Source organism: Etheostoma cragini, chromosome 18 (genome assembly GCF_013103735.1).
Source record: "Etheostoma cragini isolate CJK2018 chromosome 18, CSU_Ecrag_1.0, whole genome shotgun sequence".
In the NCBI taxonomy this organism is placed as follows: domain Eukaryota; kingdom Metazoa; phylum Chordata; class Actinopteri; order Perciformes; family Percidae; genus Etheostoma; species Etheostoma cragini.
In genome coordinates this window covers 5,740,471-5,759,051 of record NC_048424.1, presented here as the reverse complement: position 1 = coordinate 5,759,051, position 18,581 = coordinate 5,740,471, and the positions used below count along the sequence as shown (strand labels likewise).

The 18,581-nt window shown below is 38.4% G+C and overlaps 1 protein-coding gene across 1 annotated transcript in view; it reads left to right on the top strand.

The window, feature by feature from the left end:
- Positions 1–18,581, top strand: part of lama2 (laminin, alpha 2) — a 175,788-nt gene that overhangs the window by 145,005 nt on the left and 12,202 nt on the right. Inside the window, exons 46-63 of the mRNA XM_034900777.1 lie at positions 524–687; positions 1,321–1,459; positions 2,652–2,754; positions 3,331–3,447; positions 4,576–4,758; positions 5,237–5,242; positions 6,003–6,157; positions 6,604–6,747; positions 8,753–8,886; positions 10,124–10,283; positions 10,366–10,490; positions 10,667–10,829; positions 11,352–11,496; positions 11,693–11,831; positions 12,554–12,565; positions 13,320–13,440; positions 14,355–14,510; positions 14,625–14,678. Coding sequence (XP_034756668.1) covers positions 524–687; positions 1,321–1,459; positions 2,652–2,754; positions 3,331–3,447; positions 4,576–4,758; positions 5,237–5,242; positions 6,003–6,157; positions 6,604–6,747; positions 8,753–8,886; positions 10,124–10,283; positions 10,366–10,490; positions 10,667–10,829; positions 11,352–11,496; positions 11,693–11,831; positions 12,554–12,565; positions 13,320–13,440; positions 14,355–14,510; positions 14,625–14,678 — 2,220 coding nt within the window. The remainder of the gene's footprint in view (positions 1–523; positions 688–1,320; positions 1,460–2,651; positions 2,755–3,330; positions 3,448–4,575; positions 4,759–5,236; positions 5,243–6,002; positions 6,158–6,603; positions 6,748–8,752; positions 8,887–10,123; positions 10,284–10,365; positions 10,491–10,666; positions 10,830–11,351; positions 11,497–11,692; positions 11,832–12,553; positions 12,566–13,319; positions 13,441–14,354; positions 14,511–14,624; positions 14,679–18,581) is intronic.

Genomic DNA, 18,581 nt, shown 5'->3' with positions numbered 1-18,581 from the left:
TTGTCGTAAAACTCAGAATAATCACTTTTTGTCAGCACAAAATGTAAGTTTTGTAGTCATCACAGTTAGGATTTTATTAACACTTTCAAAATAAGAGGAGAATAAGCATAAGCATGTCAAATGCCATTGCGGGCCAAAACAAAATTAGATAATTTGGACGGCCTTGCTTTAAAACCTCTCAACTAATCTGCTGTTGAATGTTCTGCTTGAAGTCTATTTTGTGTCTTCTGGCATCAGGAATTTTTCAGGCATTTTTCCCAGTATCCAAATCAAATTTCTCCTAAGGGAGACTAATAAAGATACCTGGACTTTGACTGTGATGAAAGAAGAGTTTTTAGGAGTAAGAGAATGTTTCTCTGTGTTTTGACTCTGTCTGTCTGCTCTGTTCTTTCTTCGATCCAAGTAATTTTAATGGCATAAAATACCTAAAACAATTAGCAAGGCTATTACCATGGACAATATGGCAGCAGTAAATTCAAATTAGTTGTCTAGCAAAAGGGGGAACTTTGTTTTCTGTCTGAAGGATTTGGAGGAGATGGATCGAGAGCTGGGTCCTCTTCATGACCAGCTGGATGATAAAGTCAGTCACCTTACCAATGGCTTAAGTGATGGCAGCCTGGCTAATCACGTGCACGATGCAGAGGAACACGCCAAGCAGCTGAACGAATCTGCTGCCATTTTGGATGGGTAAATATGACTTCTTTTTTTCTCTTTCATGTCAAGATTCAAGATTCAATGCTATATTTTCCTTTTCCAATACTTTATTGCCATGTAACTAAGTTGCTAAAAAACTTTGATGCAGTGTGCTCATTACACACACAAAAACTAAGTATTCATAGCAAGACAAGTCCATACCCATAAAAAACACATGTAAACACATACTGTATAAACACAAGCCCCCCACCCTTCCTCCCCTCAACAAATGCACACCTTTTATCCCATAATTAAATAGATACATGTTTTATTTTTTTAAGTGTCAATGCTGAAGGCCTCCCTACAAGTCAGTGCGGTAAAGAGTTACAAAGTGCATTGTATCCGTGAGGTACTTTTGTATTGTTGAGGATCCCTTGAGTAGCTGAATGGTTCTGCTGTTAAGAAAGCAGGATGTTTTGGATTTGTTAGATTTTAGTCTTTTCCCTGAGGTCAGTGCACTTATTATTAAATATACAGTATGTGGTATTTTGGACCATTGATCAAACAAACCTAAGTCACTTTGGCAGAGACAAACGGTTGACAATCTCTGAGCTCAATAACATTAATGAGGTTATGATGGGACAGGGTTTTTATTACTTATCCAAACGTGTTTCTCTCTCCTCGCAGTATTTTGGCTGAAGCTAGAAATCTCTCCTTCAACGCAACAGCTGCCTTCAAGGCCTACAGCAACATTAAAGCAAATGTCGATGCAGCAGAGAAAGAGGCGAAGGCAGCCAAACAGAGGGCAAGTGAGGCACTGGCACTGGTAAGTGGCCACAAATATCAACACACACATGGACGCATGCACACACCTATTGACTAAATTAAAAACAGCAATTTCTAACTTTTAACAGCCGTTTCCTTCAGGGTTTATTGAAGTATGAATGTTATTAATTCAACATGGGAAAAACTGATAAGTCTCCCTTTCCGTGTTTTGCAATTATTTCTCTATTGGACGATTGTGAACAGCAAACCTTCACGCGGAACTGTATGAAATGTATATGTATGCTGAATGGAATCCACCTCACATTCAGGTACTGTTAATTAATAACAATCATTCTAGCTATCCAGACACTGGAAGTGTACTCTCAGCAGAAGAGGTGGTGTGTGTGTGTGTGTGTGTGTGTGTGTGTGTGTGTGCGTGTACGTGTTTGTGTGCGTGTTTGTGTGTGTGTTTGTGCGTGTGTGTGTGTGTGTGTGTGTGTGTGTGTGTGTCTTGCATGCAGTAACAGTAATGTTAGCTTGGGCTCTCTATTAGTCATGGCTGAGAGATCAAAGCACTTTTCTGTCCCTCTTCTTCCTTCTTATTTCTGCCCCTCTTCTTCTTTCATTATTACGAGCACACACAACTGAAATCTCCCTTTTCCTGACTCTTTGCTCTTTATTATTTTCCTTATTCTTTTGATTTCTGCTTCCCTTCTTTTTTCCCTGTTCTTATTCCAAACAATTGTTTATTTTCCCCCTTAATTCTATAATATTTTATTTTTCTCTATATTCTTTTTTTAATTGTTTTGGCCCGTGTGCCAATTTATTTTTGCATTTCTTTCTAACCATATTTTACCCTTTTTGTTTTGACTCACCTTCATTTTATTTTCCCTTTGGCAAAAAAGAGCTAAACGGCAGAGTGAGAAAGGGCTAAAAAGATAGTGAAAGCAGGCAAAGAAACAAAGAGAGAAGGGGTTGAAGGTAGAGAATTAATGCGAGGAGAAGTTAAGTCCGCTGAATGCATTTCTTAGAATATCATTTAGCAATGCAAAGTAGTTGTGCTTTGATCTTACAGAAAGGTAATATGCAGATTACTGCACCTTTTTATGTGTCATGAAACATATTTTTTAATTCATGTGTGGGATCTAAATTATTCTGTAAGCATTTTTAGTGAAGGCATGTTAAGCACAGATTTTCCACTGTTGCTGGTGTGTGTGTGTGCGTGCATGTGTGCGTGTTTCTCGTGTGTTTAGGCTTTGGATCCAGAGGTCCCAGTAAAGGAAGCAGCTCAAAGTGCCCTCCAGAAGAGCAAAAGATTGCTGAACCAAGCTAAACAACTTCAAAATGATGTCAAAGGTAACCATGAGAGTGTACATGTGTTAGATTGCCTACAGAACATATACATTGTATGCAACGGGCAGTATTGGCATATAAAGGTGGGCTACTAATACATCTTTCACACTAATGACCGGGTCAAATGAGACTACATACATGTTGTTATTGCCCCCATTTCTAACAAATGAAATAGTTTGTCCCAGCACGATTTTTAGAAACCCTGGTGCAATTCACATTGTACCTGGGTTGTGAGTCATTTACTGCGATTTAGCCCTTTCAAACACAAAGTCAACCCTAATTGAGCCCTTGGTGTGAAAGGGGTATGTACATGGTTGTACAACAAACTCTAGACTATACTTTAAATGGATTACTGTAATATCATACACATAGTGTACAAAAGTTTAAAACAGTTAAACTCCAATCAATGTCACTCTTCCCATTTGGGAGGTGACGGATGTGTGTTTATTACTAGGCCGCCTTGGCTTCAAATCAAACCAATAATCATCATTGTGTGTGTGTGTGTGTGTGTGTGTGTGTGTGTGTGTGTGTGTGTGTGTGTGTGTGTGTGTGTCTGTGTGTGTGTGTGTGTGTGTGTAGAGAATGCAGATGGTGTGGCCGGGCTGAAGGGCAGAGTTAAAGCAGCGAGAGACAAAACCAAAGACCTGCTGAAGGCTGTCAACGGAACCATGGCAACGCTCAACGCTATCCCCAATGGTATGACTGCACAAATACACAGTGTGCATGAGTGTGTGTGCGTGGGAGGGAGATAAAGAGAGAGTGGATCAATATCACTGTGCCGATAGAGGTCAGTTGCTCTGGTAAACTCAACTTGACACATATCAGTACTCACAGACACACAGAAATGCGCTGCAGTGATAGCGAGGTTTTCGAACCGCACTGATGCACATAGTCGTGTTTGGATCAACACGCAGACAACTGTTAAATGCAGCTACTACAAATTGTGAATGGGATGACCCAAAGTTTAACACAACTTATTTAATTCCAGTTTAAATTCCTTTGAGTGAGTGAGAGCACAACACCGGAACATTTCACAGTCAGATTGCGTGACACAGATTTTCACAGGGTTTTCCTGACCTGGTAACAAAATCTGATGTTTGGTTAGGGCTGAAGTTCAGCAGTGATTATCCGCTGGCGTCAGGGGTTTACGGTTTCAATCATAAACACCATGATCTTCTACTGTGTCACACTGTTTCCAACAAAAAAAGTTTGATTTTTATGTCTGGAAATCTACAGGAGTCTGAACAGTCCCGTGACATGAGGTGAGCAAGACTTGATCCAGAGGCAGAGTGCCAGTGCCAGAGTAGCTACAAAAACCAGACTGTGTATACTACATGCTCCCAATCTACATGCTCCAAGTCCGCAGGATAGTCTTATTTATCGTCTTAGATGATAGAACATTGCTAAACTGTCTAGGACTACATCTTAGCAGTCATGTGACTTAATGTGATGAGATCATGTGACTGCCTTGTGTGTTAAGACCAGAGTTTCTTCCTGTGCACACCAAACAACTGACGAAACACTGAAACGTCTTGTATTTTATATTTTTAATCCAGTGTTTTTAAAAGCACAATTACATGGATGAATACATGAATCTCCATAGACAAAACTGTCTAGTGTGCATAGATAAGAAATTCTACAGAATGACAAGTCAGTGTATTCCATTCTAATCATAAAGTATAAACTAGTACTTGCGTAGTATATACGGCAGTATAGTGCAAGACAAAGCCTATCTATTGTTCCAAACTTAGTAATGCTATGCCACTGATTATTGTACATAATTTGTATAGCTTTTGTGTTTGTGTTTTTTAAATTCCTTGACAGACACTGCAGCTAAGCTAGCAGCCACAAAGGCTGTAGCAGCAGATGCTAACGCCACGGCCATAGACGTCCTAGAGCGTCTTGGGAATTTAAACCTGCGAATCAACGGCCTACAGAGGAACTACAGCGATCTGGAGGACACTGTTAACGCAGCCAATCAGATGATCCAGGACCCAGAGAAAAACAGTAAATGACTTCAATATTGGCTAGTTACATAGTAACATAGTCTAATTGTAAGTAAAAGCAGCAGAAAAACTCCTACATTTGAGATATTCCGGTAAACATTTTGTGGACTTGTTTAACATTGATAAAGACTTCCTTTTTGATTGGCTAATACATATTAAACCATTAGAAAAAAATAGAAAAAATGATTAAAAACTATTACCACTCTCTGAAAAATGTTTTGCTATTGAACTGCTTTTGTGTGACAACATTAATATATTTCTTCTTTATTGTTACTTACTGAATTTTGTTTTATTGCCTAATCCGTGAAATCCAAGTGCCAATTGAAAGATCTCTAAACTCTGTAATTATGTCTGCTTTATCTTAACTTTTGACTTTTTGAAAACATTAAGTCAGTATCTCAGAGCCACATAAATTGGTGAATTCAGCCAAAAACTGATACATCTTTCTCTCTGTGTCTCTTTTTTTTCAATCCCCACAGCCATCAGTATGTATATTTAAATTACCTTAGTATTTGCACTTGTTATTATAAGTGGTGCACCAATAACATGTTATTACCAGATTACCAGATAATGAGAGTAATGTTACCTCCCTGCCAGCACAAATATTTAGCCATTTACTAGGAAATAATTTGTCTGTTAGACATTTTCAATCACCACAAAAACACAGTATCATCAACAGCATTGTGTTGATGTGGTGTTTTCGGCCAAGTCAATGTAAAATGATCTGTTTTCAACAACAGTATTGGAGCACCACCCATTAGTTTTATGACCATCTTTAATAGCTATACAGTAAATAGTAGCTGCTTCTAATAATGCCTTCGTTCCATTCTGCTCTGCTCGAGCATGACAGCTCTGCACACTGCAAAGCATGGAACTCTCTTTTTATTGCCATCTATTTTTTCTATCTTTTTTCCAATTTCTCTCTTTTTCAGTTTCAAGCCTTTACAATATAAAAAAAGCAAATAGTGTTAAAAAAAGGATCTCTTTGATTGCTGAGCTACACTAATTGTTCGGCTCTCGCTGGCTTCTCCATCTTTCTCGCTCTTCCTCCATATTTCCCCTTCTTCTTTGAGTAGTATTGATAATTTCCTTAGCTGCCATCATTTGCCATCCTCTTTCTCACTCTTTACATGCTAGCACTCCAAGCTCTTTCAGCTATAATACACTGTATAATATGATGATGATAATGGCTACTCTGCTGTTCTGTATCACTACTGTACTTTATCTCTTTCCTACTCCCCTTAGTCCACGCTGCAGGAGCCAAAGTAAAGGATTTAGAGGATGAAGCTGACAGGCTGTTGGAGAAACTGCAGCCAATCAAAAAGCTGCAGGACAATTTGAGGCGAAATATCTCACAAATCAAGGAACTGATCATCCAAGCCAGGAAACAAGCAAACTCTGTAAGTTGTAAAGATGCTGACTGTCAGCCTGATCATATTTAAGGAGAGTTTAAGTATATGACAATACAATCATGTACTCAGCAACAGCTTTAGATTCTTTTAATTTGATTTAAAAAAGTGTAGTATTTATGGTGCACTTCCTGCTGATGCATTTGAATTATTTATTTAAAAAAATATCAATACATTACTCTTTTCTTTTCAAACCATATTTCCACTAGTAGTTAAAGGATTCTTTTGTATTATCTAAGATACATTTGTACAGAGTATTTGCCAATGTTTGATAGTTGCAGCAAGGTTAACGTTAAACCCTGGAAAGACGGTACAGGCAAGTCAACACCAGACTAACTTTAAGCCAGTTATACAATGGTTTGGGTTCACCACTGTGACGCAAAATTCTTCATGTTGATGTTTTCTTTATGTGTTATCTTTTTTCTGCCTCTTTCCAGATCAAAGTATCAGTGTCATCAGGTGGTGACTGTCTCCGTAGTTACCGACCCGATATCAGGAAAGGGAGGTACAACACCATCATCCTTCACGTTAAAACCACCACACCCGATAACCTGCTATTCTACCTGGGGTCAGCCAAATATGTAAGAATTGTAAATCCTATTTAATACAAAGTTGAAGATCTGTATATTGTGTAGCAATTAATCATATTTGAAAATACCAGTGTTCCAAAAGTGGATGTATATAAACACACACACACACACACACACAAACACACACACACTCACACACAGAAGCATACAGAGAGAGAAGCACGCACTTGTATTCCTCTCTGTCACTCCCAGAATGATTTGTTTAATATGGGATTAATTAATACTTCTTGACACATACTCACTATAACCCCTATAAACATAGCACACTGCTGTTTTAAGGTACCACTCATGATCCCTAAGTGTGCATATGTGTGAGTACATGCTCATGCATATGTGTGTGGCCTAAGGAGCAGCAGCAATTAACAACAAGTTTATGTTGCTATCTGCTTTATCCTGATTTCCCCTGAGAAATCACTGCATTGCTTCATCTGACTAGGAAGTCTTGAATGTGCGTGTGTGTGTTGTGTGTGTTTGTGTGTGTGTGTGTGTGTGTGTGTGTGTGCACTTCTACCATTTCACTAATAGTGTGTAATGTTAGTTGAATAATAACGATGCTGCCCTGTGATCTGTGCTAATGAATAATCGCCATTACCCTGGAGAACCTAGAAAGATAAGTGTGTGTAGTTATGTGTGTGTATATGTTTATCATTTGTCACACATCTTTAAATGTGACTCCCTAATAATCTCTAATTGTGCATAATACTATATGAATAATAATGCTCTGTGTGTGTGTGTACTTCAGAGATGGCAACCAGATGAGAGCATATGCTCAAAACTCTCTCATTAATTTTTTTGGCTCATGTATAAGTAATATAACCATTAATCAAAATACAGCAAGATCCTGTGGAAATCCACTTATAGAAACAGATGGAGAAAACCTGAGCCTTTGTCCCCTTAAAATAGACCATAGCTGGGCGTGAAGTCGCGCCACCATTCACTCATTATTAATACTCCATAAGGTTCCCTGTAGTAATTAATAAATTGAGATTTTGAATACCTATAAATCATCATCTTTTTGCATTACCGCCAACTGTGTTTTATCTCAGGAGCTAAGGCGAGGCATCACATTATACAAGTTTCAACAACAAAACCACATGAGCTTTTCTTGCATTATTTGACTTAAAGTGAAGGTCCCCCAGCTCGTTCTTTGCTTAGTAGTTGGATTCACACACTGTATTTACACCTGATGGCCAGAGGTTTGTCTCACAACTTTTGGTTGAGACTTGTGAGGTCTGATTAGTATGCATCTCTTGCTTGAGATAAAACCTAAACTCAACCTGTTTTATCAGCCATTTACAGTGCAGTCATTCCAAATGCACATTAATGGCAGACTCAAAGGCCTGGAGACAACTATAAATTAAACTTTGGTTGTGGGTAAATCCACTGCTGACAAAGCTACTTTCACCAGGTTTTTCTCCCAACTCCAATTCTACTTCTGGTAGCATTGCTACCAAAACCGCCTTCACAAAGTGTTGAATTAGTTGGGAAATGTCCTCCCAGGTTTACCATGTCATTTTCCCCTTTCTCATTTAAATGGTCACTTCCCTGATTTAAGATGATGTGTTTTTGGAACTTGACCTACAGGTATATTTGGGATTTAAAGTCAGTACATTTAATTTCTCTCTTGTGAGACCTGCCAACGTAATGGCAGTGCAACACTAAATTCATAGAGTACCCATTTAATACATGTACACAAAAACCTCACCCCAGACATAATAGATAAACAGTGCGTCTGTATATTTGATATGTTTTACTAAAGTAATGTGGTTTAAAATTAGATCTTGGATACAGTACACTGAACCTAAATAACAAAAATAGATCAGCTTTCTTGTTGCATCTTTATTTAACCCTTTGCTCCTCCAGTCTCCTTCCTTTTTCTCTTCAATGCCTTAGTGACATGATGATGCATCGCAAGCAATATACTGTACTGCATGATGTCATATTTTAAATCTGATCCTATACAGTGCATTCAGCCTGTGTCTCCTTTGTATCTCAGGTTGATTTCCTTGCCTTAGAGATGCGTAAGGGGAAGGTGAATTTCCTCTGGGATGTGGGTTCAGGTGTGGGGAGGGTCGAATATCCTCATCATACTATCCATGATGGGAACTGGCACAGAATAGAGGCGTCTCGGTAAGAGGTTTGCACACACATATTGTTTTTCTAACACTTATACTGTGTTTCTCTTGCAAACTAGCTTGTTTTCTCTGACACATATACACAGTGTTTCTTATACAAACTGGCTTGTTTCTCATGTTAGATAGAGTACAAAGAACAGTCACATCTTACCTTTTACCTTGGAAAACCAGGAATGTTAAGGAGCATAGTGATGATCCACATGAACTTACATTATATTCAGACATACATTATTTACATAATTATAGACCTCATTATTTATATGTTTATTTTTAAGTTCTAACAAATCATAGTGATTCAAGTTAGATTTTTAAAGACTTTTCCATTGCAAACTCTCCAGACATAAAACATGTTTTAATATTATGACTGTCCTTATTATTTTTAGCTTTATTTGCAGCTCATTTGTGTTTTCTACCCATTTTTCTTTAAGCTTTTTATTACTTGAACATACTTGTATTTGGAATCTAAGATAGACATTGAAACACTGTGATACAGTTCAATGTTGTCTTAACATGAATGAATATACAATTTAGCAATACAATTTAATTATCTCAAAAATAAAACTTGATTGGCCATGTTGCATAACATTTACTTTCTTACTGTACCATCTTGTTGTGAAGATGTGGGACTGATATATTAACTTAATCTACACTACAACTTAATCCAATCAACAACAACTGATAGTGTCAGCAAATAAGCTAACAACAACAGGACTTCATTTCATTCATGCTGCGGTGGAGAACATGTTGTTTCACTCGGGAAATCAAGAGTTTGCAGCCTTGACAGTGTGACACATCATTAAGTAGATGCAGTGTAATCTAGTTTTTCTCTGGGAAACCTGTAGCGGTGCTGTACACAGACCATCCAACACTAGACACATTCACACCAAGCAGACGTTCCACCTGCACCATGTATTACCATCCGGGAGATTTCCCAAATGTGTTTTTCAATAGGATCACATGGACTATAAGTCTTAAAAATGTCCCCCTACTCGACACAGAAATGCTGTTCCTGCTTTGAAAACAAACTCCAAGGTGGGACATTAATTTCACTTTACAGCTCAGAGCTTCCAGTGCTACAAACTGGTTTCTGTCATTCATCTTTAGCACCTAGGGTTCATAAACACTGATTCCAAGCGTCTCCAACATCTTCAGTCATAGTAAATGTCTTCCAGGAAATACAGAAACAAAATGTCATCAAAGCCGCTCTGTTTTCTCCTTCTCTCCATCTCCAGTAATGGGTTGAATGGCACCATATCAGTATATCCTCTGGAAGGCTCTATGGCTGGTATGATGCCGACCCCAGCCAGTGCCAACTCCCCCACAGACTACACCATCTTGGACGTCGACCAGAACGCCTACCTGTATGTAGGAGGAATACTCGGCACTGTCAAGGTATTGGCCTCTTTGTCTGTGTGTAAAATCATCAATAAACCTGTCTGTCTTTTTCTCATTATTTCCTCCTGCTATCTTTCAGAAAGCAGATGCAGTAAGAACAACAACATTCACAGGCTGCATGGGGGAGACCTTTCTGGACAGTAAACCTATTGGACTGTGGAACTATAGAGAGAGACAGGGAGACTGTAAAGGATGTGTTGTCAGGTATACAAAAGTTTTGTTTTGTTTTTTTACAAAGTTTCCTTCTTGACACTTCTCAGGCCACTTCATCATCTTTGCAACTCTGCAATTTATATTTGTGACATTTCAAACTCCTTGGACAGCCGGATGGGAAATTAAGTGCCAGTCAAATTGACTATTTATTCTCTATGTTGCTTCAGCCCCCAGCGTTCAGATGGAGAGGGGACAGTTCAACTGGATGGTGAGGGCTACGCCGCAGTGGGACGACCCACCAGGTGGAACCCCAATGTTTCCACCGTGACCTTCAAGTTCCGCACATTTTCCTCCGAATCCCTGCTCATGTATTTGGCTACTGAGGATATGGTATGTATGCAACAATATCAAAAGGGAATGAAAGCCAAATGATAATAAACCATGTAATTATCAGGACTGATAGCCAAGACAAACTCTTGCATATAATATAATAATAATATTTTAAAGGTACCATCCTTACTATGACTGATGTAGAATCCAATCAATAATATGGATGATTTAGGTTTGATAAAGTCACATTTAGAACTACGAATAAATTATCACGACTTACAGAGATTTTAGCACTCATGCCATAGTGCCATGACTTTCTAGAGAGCTGATATCACTTTCAAAGGTTTAAAAAGTTAAGACACTGTACACTGATGTGTCCATCTTTACTTACTGCATTAAATTAAATATGTTAGGCGCAATGCCCAGAATGCATTTTTGTTATGTGAAATACAGTTTTAATTCCCATATTTAAACCCTGTGATAAACGTAAATCAGCCTCTCAACTTATCAGTGTTATTGTATTGTTATTAGATATCAACATGTCAGTACATTACAACATTTTCTTCCCTGCCATCTCTGTAGAAGGACTTTATGTCCCTTGAGCTGTCGGAAGGAAAGGTGAAGGTGAACTTTGACCTTGGATCAGGGGTCGGCAGTGCCATATCAGCTAACCGCCACAATGATGGACAATGGAAATCCATTACCATGTCAAGGAACAAGAAACAAGGTACGCACAACAACAGCAACAGTCTACATTAGCAAAATAATATGCTATTAACTAGACCACACTACCCCGGACACTACACTAGACAAGAATAGTATAAACTAATAATCTGAAATAAACAAGGCAGCAGCAAATTATACTTATATAATTCTGTCTGCCTATTCTGTTTTTATTTTTGTCTCTTTAACTGTTTACAAAGCCACGGTGAATATAGTGGACATCGACAGCGGTGCCGAGGAGAAGGTAGTGGCCACGTCTCAGGGTTCAGCTGCCGGTCTGAACCTCAAGGAAAACCAGAAGATCTATTTTGGCGGGCTGCCTACCATTGGAAACTATAGGTACACACACGCTCACTTATAACTGATTCACATGCAAATTAAAACACTCACATATAATGTACATGTATTTATTGTAAAGAATATGCCATGTCTATTTGATATATTTCATTCAAAGTGAAGGCAGGATTATTTATTTTTAAAGGTTTTGTAATGGAGATTAACTAAGTCTTTTTTAATTCACATATTGATATTTACATTTTTTCTAATTTAAAACATCTTTTGACACTGTAACTTTAAAATTAAGCTGCTTTTTCATATTTAGTTGTAGGCCAAGTAAAGCGTAGAGCCTCAACCTTCTATTTCGGAGGTTGCTCAGTTGCCGCTGGATACGTTGCTGTGGGACCTTCTTTTCAGCCCAGTGTCCGTTACATCCTGCTTTCTTTGTGTTGGAATTTTAAGGACTATGGTTAACTGCTCCTCAGATCTCTGCAGCATAAATCCAGACAGCTAAACTATCTGTCCAATCTGAGTTTTCTATTGCACAGCTACAACAACTTTTGAACATACACATTATCCACAAACCAGAGTATGTTTTTCTCTGGCAAAGTGAGACTAGGCCAAGGACAATCAGCCTTTTCACAACCAATTCTAACTTATTTCACTGCTAGTCTTTCACTAAACCATTCAATCCAAGACTAGAATAGATGAGTCCTTAGTTACACCTGTTGTGGCTGCTGTTGTGAAGTGTGCTAATGTTTTAATATCATGTTTTGTCTTGACAGCATGACAGCCAGGTAAATAAATTAATTTCTTAATCAGACATAGAGTGAATGTTATTGTACTCCTTTGCAAGAGACTAGCCATGCTAATGAAGCCGTAGAGCCCACAGCGAATGTGTATGTTTGTTTGTATTGTGGCTGGCCCCTGACGGCTCCTGCTCCACCACACAGCGGCTCAAAATCACTTTCTCTGTCCTTTTATTAATCTGAATTTGACGTTTGTCTGTTCAGCAACATTTAGGTGGAATTTCTCACATTTACGACTCTGCCTTACAGGCATTGTTGCCATAATAATATTCAAATTATTTTTAGATGCAGATCTAACTGTCTCTACCAGTTTGTTGTTGCACTGCAAGCGACAGTTTTTGCTGAAATAAAAATAACTCTAAATCAGAAAAACAAAAACAAAGGGGCATTACGCTGCTAATAACATGTTCAGTGTGATCACAGCCCAAGATTTTCTGAGAATAGATTTAAATTTTACATCCTTCTTGAATAATACTACAACCTGGACAATACCTTACATTACTCATAAAAACGATTAATATTATAAATCCTGCTTTATTAATACAGACAAACGGCATATTCAAATTATTCTCGTTGACGTCCATACGTCAGTTTGCTTCTGGATACGTGATGCAATAGCTTACATGCTGCAGTAATTAAGATTCTTTTTTTATTATTACATTTCACTGCTGAGAGACAAGTAAATTAAGGAGTTGGACATCTGTATACAGTCTTTATTAAGACTATTAAAATTTCTTTTTAGGTCAGAGGTCACTCTGAAGCGGTATGCTGGCTGTCTTCGGGAGATTGAAGTCTCCAGGACTCCATATAATCTCCTCAGCAGTTCAGATTATACTGGGGTCACTAAAGGATGTAATGTAGAGGTAAGAATGTCCATTTAGCTGCAGGTGTAATAGATCTACAGTATATTTAAACTCTCATGACACTCAGAGTACATAACAGAGGTAGGGCTCTCTGATCTTCAGAAAGAGAAGAGATGCTGTAACATTCCTTTTAAAGTTTCTAATTAATGCTAAAACCTGTCTGTATAATAGAATTAAGATTGTCTACTTATAGTGTTACTGCTATTCAAGTGGTTTATCATGCTTATATGTCCAACACTTATGTTTGGTTTAACGTGTGAGAATGGCATTGAATACACGGTGAGTGAACATGTAGTATATCAAAAAATTACTGTACAACATAAAAAGGGTTTTGGTATATGTACGATCTTGACCCTGCCTGTCATACTATTCTCACTTGATAATGTCTTTACTTTCTTTTATACATTCATTTAATCCAGAAAGTAAAAGTGCCCTTCTGTAAAACATAAATTGGAAAGAAGATACAGGTACATTGACTCTACATCGGAAACCTTAAAGCCATACGGTACAAGACATTCATGATTTCTATACACTAGTGCCGTTTCTTTTGCTCACAGAGTCTATAAAGACTGTATGATGGATTATAAATGCTCAGGGATGAGTGAATGTATGAACAGTGAACGTCTTTATGTTCTTCTTATCTGTCTTTTTTGTTCCTTCACTCTGCTATGCCACAAGGATGAGAGTTTCTGTGTGAGTGTGTGTGAGTATTTCCACTTTGCAACCACAGTCAAAGTAATAAGAAGTTGATGATTTGATAGTTTTTTTGTAAAACCACATGTGTCCAAAAGTTGTCTCTTGTAAGAATTAAAGCCTAGACTTTAACCTCAAGGAATTTAGTCTGGTCACATAATTTTTTTTGTCAAGCAAACACATTCTAAGATATTGCAACTTTTTTTATCTCTGTCTTACAGAACCTGTACACAGTCAGTTTCTCTAAACCGGGATACATGGAGCTCAGTGGCCTGTCGCTGGCGGTCGGAACAGAGATCAGCCTGTCCTTCAGCACTCTGGCAGACACTGGGACCATTTTGCTGGCCGTAGGCGGAGCTTCACCAATCAGCCAACAGGTTTGTTTTTATCTATTATTAAAAACAGTTCTAAATCGATCCCTGTCTAGGAAAGTATTAGAAAACTAAGGCATTTATTCATTTATTCTTCTATTCTTCCATTCTTCCACACAGGCCCGGAACACAAACATCCTCAACTCCAAAAGGAAACGCAGACAGTCAGGAGAGGTCGGTTCAAGACATGGATACACTTATACACACCCAAATACTGTAACCCTTTCCCTAAGTGAATGACTTTTTCATAAGTGCATATTAATGAGATTTGCATTTTTTGGCAACTGGGCTAATTGGATTGTCTTTTATCCAAAACACACTCAAATGTCCATTGACAGATATCTTAGCTTTTAGCTGACCATGCAAGCACAAACACACACACTCATACGTGCACACAAGCACTCTTTCTTTAAGTGGATGTAGTTTCCATGAGTGCATATTAATGAGATTTGAGTTTGTTGGCAACTATAGTGATTAGATTGTCTTATGGCTAAAAACACTCACTCAGCGTGCACGCACATGCATGTATACACACACACACACACACACACACACAGACACACACACACACATACACACACACACACACACACACACACACACACACACACACACACACACTTGAAGTCCGTGTACTGATAAAGGCCCTCTTTCATACTAATCACTGATAAATAAACACATCCATTCCTTTATCTCTGCTGGAAACGGCATGTATGTGGTGTGTAGGTGCACAACGCACTCGCACTCCTAACTGCAAGAATATACTGGACATGTGTGTGTCTGCATCCCCGTTTTAACATAATGTGTGTCTGTCTGTAAATCTCATTGGTATTGCTCACATGAATGCAAAATATAAAGTGTATGCATGTTTTTGTGTGTATACGGGAATGTGTGTGTGTGAAAGCGAGAGAGGACAGAGGGTTACCTCTACCTTATCCATCATCACTGGTCGCATAAATCTATTTTTACTAACTATGCTGGCAGGAAGGGTGTGTGTGTGTGTGTGTGCGCGCGCGCTTGCGCTTGCGCACTTGTGTGCGTGCGTGTGTGCGTGCACGCACATGTGGTGGGAGAAAGGTTAAGCGAGGTTAAAAACACTATCAACTCAACTTGGCCCTGACTAATGGATGTTTTAGAGAGGGACAGAGAGACAGGGGAAAGAGAAGGGGAAAGGAGACAAAGGATTTAGGAATAGAGAATGAAGAGTTAGAGGTGAAAGGAAGGAGAGAGGGGAAAGAGCAAAGCTCGAAAGAAGAGTGAGGAGAATGGAGGAATGAAAAGATGGGGAGAGTTAATTGTAGACAGAAAGAGAAAATGGTCACAGAGAGGAGAGATGAAAAGAAAAGGAAGACGAGGCTTGAAGCAGAATAAGGGAGGCTGAGATGAAAGAGAGTATAGTGAGAAAATGAAGCCAAAAGGAAAGAGAGAGGACAGAAAAATAAATGTCCGGCTAGACCGTTCACAAAATATAAGATAGTCACCACAAGAGCATTTGTTGTCATTGAAAGATGATGAGCAGAACGGAGGGACGGCCATGTTGGATGTGAGAGCTGCTCATACCTCTGACTTTCACAATAGCTTCCTGGGGAATTTTTCATCACACAAAATGGGACCTCAAGACTTTGCCAATCAAAGAGCAGCACTGAGTACATCTCAGTTTGAAATATGATCCCCAAGCACCTCTGGTTTTCTTTCTCCTTCCAAATAGAAAGAATTAGGACTGTTTTGTAAGTACAATACTACTATAGCTACAGTACTTCTAGCAAAAGTTAAAAAGGCAAAAAGCTAAACAAAAATTTAAAGTATTTTTCCATTTAGTAATTATCATTGTTCTTCCGAAGTCGACTGACTGTAGGATTAATTTCCGCACCTGTGCTGCCACGTTCATATAGTGAAAGTTGAAGACAACCTTTGCCATTTGAGCAGAAAACTAAGCTACACTATGCAAGACTACAGGTCTCCACAATTATTGACTAATTTGGCCATTATTTTCTTATGAATTGATTTATGTTTGGTCTATAAAGAAAAATGGCCATTACTATTTTCAAGACGAGCAGACCAAACGCAAAGATATTCAGTATTCACTTTTGAAAAAGCTGGAACCAACACATTTTGGTTTATTTGTTGTTTTTCCTAAATATGACAATCAGTTGCTGCTTATTCAGTTGTGGATTGACAAAACAATTAATTGAATAATTGTTTCAGCTCTTGTTGTCATTCCTATGGCGTTGTAGCCTGATAACAGCAAAAACTGATACATCAAACCAACCTCCCTCAAACGTGTGCTTGCAAACTTAAAATGCTAGTTTTTATTTGATTATATTATTTAATTCTGATTGGTCTTACACAGGGCTGCTAACTCTTGACAAATCCTCTGGCTGTGGCTGCTGTGCCAAATTAAAAACATCAATTCCAAAACAAAGCTATACATAAAACGTTGTGTCAGCTCTAAGGGGCGTTGTTACCAAACCATTTTACAATGAGGTAAATATATATTAAACAAACACAAATAACCCTGCATCTCCCTGTGTGCATTCTGTACTGATTTTAGTCACATTTTCAGCCTGCTTTACTTTTACAACCTTACACCAAAACTGACACACATGATAATCCCAAAGCAAAAATATAATCATACATGCTTAAACTTCAAAGGCTGAAAGACTTAAAATACTGAAGGTACTTTTGAGTGTGATGTTTTTGTAAGATGAATGTTTTACATATGGTTTTCTTTGAATATGGGTTTCGTGATTGTGAAGGTCTTTGCTTGCGTGCATGTGTTAGCTACACACACTGTTGCATATTTGGTTTCATGATTGTATTTCTACATGGCTGTATGTGTGTCTTTCCTCCAGTGTATAAATTCCTGTGTGAGTTCATTTGTAATAGTCTACCTTTGTCTGTACGTATGTATGTATGTGTGTCTGTGCAAGTGTTTGTGTGTCTGTGTGTGTGTGCATGCGTGCGTGAGTGTGTGAGCGTGCGCGCAAGACAGCACATCGAGAGGCATGTTGTAGCTACATCTCAGTTCAATTTGTCCACGACCTCAAATTGAAATTCCATTTTCAGGTGGTAAATTGTCTCCCACTTCGCCCTCTGGCACACAGTGAATTAAAATTCAAATTAGCCTGACCCTGCACCACTGCTCTCTAGCACCTCTCTCTCTCTCTCTGTCAGTTTGTCTGTCTCTCTCTCTTTTCCCCCATCTCTATCTCACTAGCTGTTTTGCTCTCTGCCCTCTCATCTCTTCCCCCTATTATCCTCTACTCTCTTTTCTTCATCTCTTGTTATCCTTTCCTCCCCGCTCTCCTCTCCACTCCTTCAACCTCTCTTATTTACCCCCAATTTTTCTCTATATCCCCCCACACCTCTACCTACTCATCTCCCCTTTTGCCTTTGACTTTTTTCTGCTCTTTAATCCCCAGTCTCTCCTCCTTCTTGTTTCTCCTATCCATCTGTTTTTTTCAATTTCCTTCCTTTCTCTTCTTCCCAACAAATAGTAAAAGTATTACGACATGCAGGAAGTTGACAAGTTTAATCCAAGTTGGCCACATAATATTAATAGTGTTCTAGCACAGGAAAGAAATTGCAGTTTTTGTCTTTTCTTTTTTTCCAATTATTCCTTTTTTCTTTAATTGATACAGGAACCAGCTAATGCTGACAACTTTGTGTTTAAGAACACCTGGTTGCTCATATTGATTTATTGCTTAGTTGTATTGAATTGGTCTTATGTTTTTTTTTCGGTTTGACAAAGAAATCTTAACAAGGTCCACTTACTAGCTTTTTATCAGACATTTATTCCTTATTAAAGATAGCTGAAAGCTCTTGAACATTCACACTCAGCTCTTAGGTTGTTTTTAAAGTTCTACTGTAGGTTATTTCTTGTAAGCTATCTTTAATCTGAGTCCTGCTGGCAATCTATTTGTGGTTTTATATTTGGTTTTTGTTTACTACTTCTGACCTTGTGAGACATGTTATCAGTTTTATGTTTGTAGTAAGTATCACACTGTTATTGCTGCCTACCTTGGCCAAGAGAGTCTTGAAAAGAGTTTTCTTGGTTCAATAAAGGTTATATTATAC